The sequence below is a fragment of the Oncorhynchus kisutch genome, linkage group LG29, assembly GCF_002021735.2.
Source record: "Oncorhynchus kisutch isolate 150728-3 linkage group LG29, Okis_V2, whole genome shotgun sequence".
NCBI lineage: Eukaryota > Metazoa > Chordata > Actinopteri > Salmoniformes > Salmonidae > Oncorhynchus > Oncorhynchus kisutch.
In genome coordinates, this window is record NC_034202.2 from 37,281,142 (window position 1) to 37,288,260 (window position 7,119).

Here is a 7,119-nt window from a genome sequence, read left to right on the forward strand (position 1 = left end):
AACTAGACAGGGGCACTGCAGGCTTCCTAGACACAGGAGACACTACAGTCAAACATAATGTGTGTGTAAGCTTCTGTAAAGCACTATTCCCAAGCGTGCCTTGAGCCACACTCTTGAGCCATAATTACTCCCAGATTTGACACTCTTCGTCACGTTCACGTGCTAGACAGAACTAGGAAACTCTTGAAATGTCCAACTTGCTAACTATTTGCAGTTATACACGTGACGCATTCAACCACTTACCAAGTCGTAAATGCCAAGAGTTCCCGACTGGCACGTGAACACGGCATCACAGCTATGATTATTCCCAGACAGGATAACCCATAAGGACAATTCATGACTGAATGTATTATTGTCTGGCTGTCAATTAGACACTTGTGTTGACATAGCAGTGAAGATGACTTTCCTCCTGGGAGGAAGCCTGTGGATAATATAGTCAATACAGAATCAGTTGACCCTACATCAGACAGGTTCATTGATGAGCTATAGCTGCATTGGATTGAGTTACGACTTCCATCCTCGCCCATTCTATTCAAAACGTCTGTACGACACAATCAAAGGCCGGAAAAAAAGTAACAGTATGATTTTTATATTATTAACCACGATAATCATCTAGTGGTGCTCCATCTACAAGAAAAAAAGTTATAATAATTTAAAAAAAATATATATATATATATATTTAAAAAAAATGTTTATTGATGTCAGAAGCAATTCAGAATCAACCAAAACAGATGTAATCCTTTCTTTTGTTGTTGTTGTTGTAATTACAGTGGTATTCAAACAGTACAGTAAAATAACGTTGATAATAGGGTATCTAAAAGAAGAGAACAAATACACCGCTCATTGAAAACAGAAGAACTTCTAGGACCCCCACGTATAACTAGGTAGTGTGCTGCTGTGCATTGCTACATAGGGAAAATAGACCCATCGATTACCCAGACATTTTTTTTTTTAACAACCGCTTTAAAACTGTACCAGGTAAAGTATGCGTACCAAATGGCAACCCTTTCCCTATATAGTACACTACTTTTGACCAGAGTCTCATAGTGAACTAAATTAGGGAATAGGGTTTCATTTGGGATGCAACCCCAGGGATAAGTGGTATAAATAGTACCTACCACTGGAAGAGAAGAGCACTAGACAAACACAAATGACACTGTTGTAGAAAAGGAGAAAAAAAACTGTACAGCTTAAAAACGATTCTTATACACAGCGGTTACGTTTTTGTTTTCTGGTTTTTTTTGGTACAGGTTTTTTTGTGTCTTTTTTTCATTTTTTAAACGTTGTTTTCAGTAAGTGTTGTGTGTACAAGGGGGGGGGGGGGGGTTAAAAGCTTTATAAACAAGACATTGTAAGTGCTATACGTAACAACGGCAATCTACTCGTCATCCTCATCATCGTCATCATCGTCATCCTCATCATCGTCGTCGTCATCATCGTCGTCGTCGTCCTTGGCGGGTGCGGCGGCCTTCGCTGGCATGCTGACCGGCACCTTACCCTTGTTGCGGTACGCAGTGATGTCCTGAGAATAAGGAGAGATTTTTTAAAAATTTAAAATATTTTAACTGTTGCTCTGAATGACACGTGGCTAGTGTTTCAGATGACTGGGGTTTAATCATTACTCCAAACAGTTGCAAAATGTTCCAATTTTAGAACAAAAACATGTATTTCTATTGGACAGGATCAGCATCTGGCCAATAGAAACGCTAGTTTACGTTGCAAAACAATTACACGCGTGGTGTTTGTAATAGATCTTTTCGACTGTTAACATATTAAGGTGTTTCTAATCAAACTGTAGAATTTATTGTCGGTTACTTGGGGCCCGAACCCCATGTTGAAATCCACAAGTCTAACTTGAATTGTCACACTATTGACATGAACTACGAGAAAGTCCAAATTAGACACAGCCCTCAGTATACACCTGTCACCTTCGTCTGACTGCACTGTGTTGTGTTACAGGTCCTCCAAATTGATGAAGGAACAAAAAAGGGTTGTTTGTTTACCTTCTCGTACTTCTCCTTCAGCTTGGAAGCCTTCTTCTCATAGGGTACCTTGTCCTCCGCTGTTAGGTTGTTCCACTTCTCTCCCAGCTTCTTGGCCACATCACCGATAGACAGGCCCGGGGTCTCCCCCTTCACCTGGGGTCTGAAGTCAGCGCAGAAGATGAAGAACGCAGACCTGGAGGATGGGAGAGACGGCGGTGGAAGAAAGGAAAGAGAATTCTTACTAATGTTGTTTGGATATCATGAATTGATTGTTGTTGCCAAAACATGGGACACCCTGATTTTAATTGTAGTGTTAAATGGATGCATTAAATGCAGTAGTTGTTTTATTCAAATGTAATCCAATTCAAATCACGTTTATTGTTCATTATTTTATTATAGTAATTATTTCATTTATTTACTTTAGACATGCTTCTGAGACATGAGCCATGGGGGGGAGATGACTGTCTTTTTCTGTCAGGCAGTACTCACGATGGTCTCTTGGGGGCGTTGGGGTCCTTGAACCTCTTCTTCTTCTCTCCCTTGGGAGGAATGTAGCTCCTCATCTCCCTCTCATATCGCACCTTGTCCAGTTTGGCCAGATCCTCAAACTTCCCCTTCTCCTTGGCGGACATGGTCTTGAGAGAAGAACAACAACATGAAGAAGGTATTTAAGTACATGTAGTGGTGGTAAGATGCCAATAGTGAAGCGTGTGTTTTGTGTCAGGTAGGGGGTCCTTCTACCACACACAGTGGTAGAGGAGGACAATGTTTACAAGAGAATGATACACAAGGGGTGGCAAATAAGTATGGAACAACTTAGCTGTGATACCATTCATTTGAAACTAAGTTGTACCAAAGACAACTATCAAGGGATTGATAGTGGTACAGGACAGTTTCAACTAAAGGGGCTGGCTCCCAAAATGGCACTATATTCCCTATTAAGTGCATTACTTTTGACCAGGGCCCATGCGGGGTGCTGGTCAAAAGCAGTGTACTAAATTGGGAATAATTCAAAAGGGTGCCAATCAATCACAGCTGAGATGTGTTCCATACTTACCTTCCATCTCTCAGAGCACTTCTTGGAGAACTCTGAGAAGTTGACGGAAGCTTCTGGGTGTTTCTTCTTGTGCTCCTCCCGACAGGTCTGGACAAAGTAGGCATAGGAGGACATCTTGCCCCTCGGCTTCCTTGGATCTTTCCCCATCTCAATATCTAAAAAGGAGATGTTTTAGAAATTAGCAAAACAGGCAAAGAAAAAGTTAACGTTAAATATTATAAACATTGTAGGTCATTTTATTCAGTATTTTTTTTACAGAAAAACTATTTACTGCCATATATATATATAAAAAAAAATTTAAGTGTCACCTAAATGCTTTTCTGCAAACTCTGCACGTGATTGGAGATCGCTGTTTGCTTTCTGTAATGTTCTCCTTCTTTCCGATCGGCCATACCGGCTACAGTTGGCGAATGATCGAGCTATAGTTGATTCATGGACATTTTCTCCCATCTCAGCCATGGAACTCTGCAGCTCTTTCAACGAGGCAGTTGGTCTCATGGTGAGTTCCAGAGCAAGAATCCTTTTCGCCCAACTGCTTATTTTGGAAGGCCGTCCTGATCTGGGCAGAGTCTCAGTGGTGCCATACACCTTCCACTTCTTAATGATTGACCTGACTGTACCCAATGGGATACTCAATGTATGGGAAATTTTCTTATAACCTTCCCCTAATCTGTGCCGATCTACAACTTTATCCCTGAACTCTTCTGAAAGCTCTTTGCGCCTCATGGTTTAAATTGACTACCTGACTGAGGGCCCTCACAGACCCAGGTGTATATTACACACAGGTGGAACCCCTTTCTCAACTTATTACAAATATTTGTTGTAACTGAGTTAATTAGATTTGCTTTGACAAAGGGGTTGAAGACATTAAATAATATAGTATTGGTTATTGATTTTGATTATTCATTTTCTAATCATTTGGATCCCCCTACCAGCCTGCACTAAAGACAGTTTCCTTCCCTCACTCTTGGCATCAGAACTGTAAACGCAGCCCTCTGCGAATAAACACGTCTGGTTCGTTCGTTCTGTCTGCTTGACGATACGTTTGTGGAAAACAAACCCTTTCTAGAGTGTTTGTCACAGGGACAGTGCCCTTTGCCGAAAACGCATCAGTTATTTTTACTGGTCAAATCATGAGAAATGTAACTTTTTAATACAATTTAATTAAAACTATTTTCATGCATTTTTGTTGACTTAAATTAGTCACATTTGATATTTTTTTATTTAATGCAGAATGCTTGTCATTCGATGATTTGAGTTTTAGCTACAGAACGTTACAGAAGTTCTCAGTCTAGATAGAAATGCGTGCAACATTGGATACTCTTCTGTCTATGTATGCAAATATTTGAAATGTTTCACGCACTAAAGCGGAAAGAAAATGAGAAATACATATCGCCACGTTTCTGATGAATTCGTGTATAATGTTAAAATTATAGTGCATTTAAGTCTACAGAAATATATTCCTTAGAAAAACAAACTCCGAAAAATCGAGAAAAATACCCTAAAACCACAAAATAACGTTAAAAGATGCTTCCCTTTCACTCTAAACTCGATTTGGCAACATTTGAAAAAAATCATAAAAATTGGGGAAAAAATCCCTAATATTTCCTATTGTATATTACTGGTAGCTATACAGTACATCTGTGTTGTAACAAAGCAATGCCTTTCTATCTGCCGAGTGAAGTAGTAATGGCGCATAGGCTTCTCGTTGAGGAAAAGGAGGTCAACAACGACGGCAATATTTCTTCTTCCATTTTGTAAGAATGCCTTCTTCGTGAAAGAAAGTCGCCCTGAAATGTCTCGACCCGCATTCCCGGTCGCTTTATTAATCGACAAACATGTTGACAAAGCCCGCGAGCATGACAATACTTTTCCCCGGTAGATTCCTATTGCATTAGCCGCCGTTTATAGCAATACACTGGGTCTGTGCTATGCCTATGTGCGGGCTGTGTTGAGTTAGTTTCCTATTAGCTCGGAATGGCCGCTTGTCTTCATCCACTAACATGGAGAATATGGCTCCTTCTCTTTGTGTCAATGCACAGCCATTACACGGTTTACACTAGATACCACAGCCACAAAATCAAAAATTGCCAATCGTAAAATTAGTGAAAACAAAAATTTGCTTTTTGGTCTTAATGGAAGGCCATTGTTAGGCACAAGGTTATCAGTGTGGTTATGGTTAGGTTTAAGATAATATTTTAAGAAGATAAATTGTAGAAATAGGCGGGGTTTAGGACTTTTTGGCTATGGTAACTAGTGACGACCCCATTACACAGATAGAACAATGAACCAGATGTTTCACCGGATGTACAAATCCAGCAAGCAATTCCACTCGCCACCAAATATGGTGATGAGAGGAAGCCTAGTGACCGGCAGTGGGAGAAGATGGAGTGAGATGGATTTGTCCAACATTCTGCACATTTTCTAATCAATTAAACATTTGATCTCAATAAAGTATTTTGTTCCCATTACTAGAATATGTAAAGAACAGATTGGACTATGTTTTATAGACTTTACCCGTTGCTGAGTTTCATAAAATTGCGTTGTTTAGAACGATTTCATGAGCGAATGGAGTTATTGCACACGCGCACTTCATAGTAGGCGTTCTCTGTCGGAAATATGGAAATAAATGCTACAACGTGCCAATGGGATCTTGCTAACTTGTGCTTTGCTCTGCCCACCTCCTTGCTTGTTCTGCCCACTATGATTCATTTGCTCCCATTGGAAACGACAGGCTGTGGTCTATCTTGGGTTAGTTAAATCTTTGGCCATTACATTGCATACAGTAGAGGGCAGCGCAACCGCGGGTACCCACCTTATTTCAATCTGTGATTTCAACCCTTTAATCTCGACGGAAAAATACAAAAATACTGTCGTTGGAACAAGGACAGATGGGACTTTAATTTCCAATCGTTAGATTGCACAGTTTTATACGTGTTTGGTGAGAAATCACGGTTTGAAAAAGTTGAAGTGAACTGCGCTTGTATGGCTGTCTGCATTTTTTCCTATGCGAGAACAGTCAGCCATTACAGTAAAGCGCAGATTCCTGAGGTAATTTTTTCACTCTTTTATGAGGCGATTAGTGAAAAATAACTATTAACAGCTTTTTTTTCCCCACAATGTTTTCTATATTTTTATTTTCGATTTTCCCACGATTTCATCTTCGCATGAGAGGCAATCACAGCCTCGCAACACTGCAATGGCTAGCTATGGGCTGGAGCTCATACCATGAACCGTGTCTTCTACCATGAACATGTTTGTGCGCTAATGTTACATAGCCAGCTGTCCGCTGGACATTACTGATTTTTAATTCGATAAATAAACCACATTTTATCATAACAATGCAACACTTACCTGACATGAATTAATACAATAATTTGCATTCAAGGAAATCCACGTTTGTATTGAAAATCCACCGATTAATTTTGCTTTCTCCTTTTTTCAACGAGCGTCTAATGTGTGCTTACTGTACAGTAAGTAACGTTAGCTGGCTAATTTCTTGTTTTTCTACGTTCGCTTCGAATAAAAAATCACAAAATTGTTTCCAACCTAACATTCAAACATGGTCAATACATTTCTGAGGTATTTCTGTATTTTCTTATCACTTTCATCCTTACCGAGACTTAACATTTTTTTCGTGCCTGATACTTACCAAAGCGGCTGCCGCTGTATCTCAATGCACTGCAATGGCTGTATGTGGAATACCAGCGAAACGCAGTGTCTTCAGTCTTAGCTTCTGTAACATTACTGTCGATGGTGCTCGCCCCCCATTGGCCACCGCCAAGTGTATCGCACGTCAGATTGGATATAACTTTTTCATTGCCCTAATATCAGACGATGCGCCATTGGCTATTTTTTTGTGAAACGTCACCGGAGTTTTCAGTGGCGCGGTGATACGAAACATGTCTTTGCTGGTGCTGAGCTTGGGGCGCGCAGCTCGCTAGATAGTGTAGTAGTGTGTTTGCTATAGAATTGAGTTATGTGTTTTGAACACAGTGTAGCAAATGAATGGGGCAACGTGGAGCCTTCTAGTGAGCTACAGAGAGGTAAAAGTGAACGCGATACGGGTGTTGGTGA

At 40.3% G+C, this 7,119-nt stretch overlaps 1 protein-coding gene across 2 annotated transcripts; it reads right to left on the bottom strand.

Annotated features, from left to right (window-relative positions):
- Nucleotides 1–674: 674 nt before the first annotated feature.
- Nucleotides 675–6,824, bottom strand: hmgb1a (high mobility group box 1a). 2 transcript variants are annotated; one of them, XM_020465357.2, is made up of 5 exons: nt 6,695–6,824; nt 3,043–3,197; nt 2,475–2,620; nt 2,004–2,178; nt 675–1,522 (listed from the first exon to the last, which is right to left on the bottom strand). In XM_020465357.2, the coding sequence occupies exons 2-5, from the start codon at nt 3,187–3,189 to the stop codon at nt 1,379–1,381; spliced, it is 612 nt and encodes a 203-aa protein (XP_020320946.1). In that variant the 5' UTR covers nt 3,190–3,197; nt 6,695–6,824; the 3' UTR covers nt 675–1,378. The 2 variants fall into 2 exon arrangements, with proteins under 2 accessions (XP_020320946.1, XP_020320945.1); XM_020465356.2 differs by lacking the exon at nt 6,695–6,824 and adding an exon at nt 3,351–5,124.
- Nucleotides 6,825–7,119: the final 295 nt, after the last annotated feature.

Excerpts from the sequence above, each read along its gene's own strand:
- hmgb1a (XM_020465356.2), bottom strand. The coding sequence starts at position 3,768 with ATGAGGCGCAAAGAGCTTTCAGAAGAGTTCAGGGATAAAGTTGTAGAT. Across the intron at positions 3,198-3,350 it reads GTTTGCAGAAAAGCATTTAG|ATATTGAGATGGGGAAAGAT; the intron begins GTGACACTTAAA and ends TCTCCTTTTTAG. Across the intron at positions 1,523-2,003 it reads TGAAGGAGAAGTACGAGAAG|GACATCACTGCGTACCGCAA; the intron begins GTAAACAAACAA and ends CCTTATTCTCAG.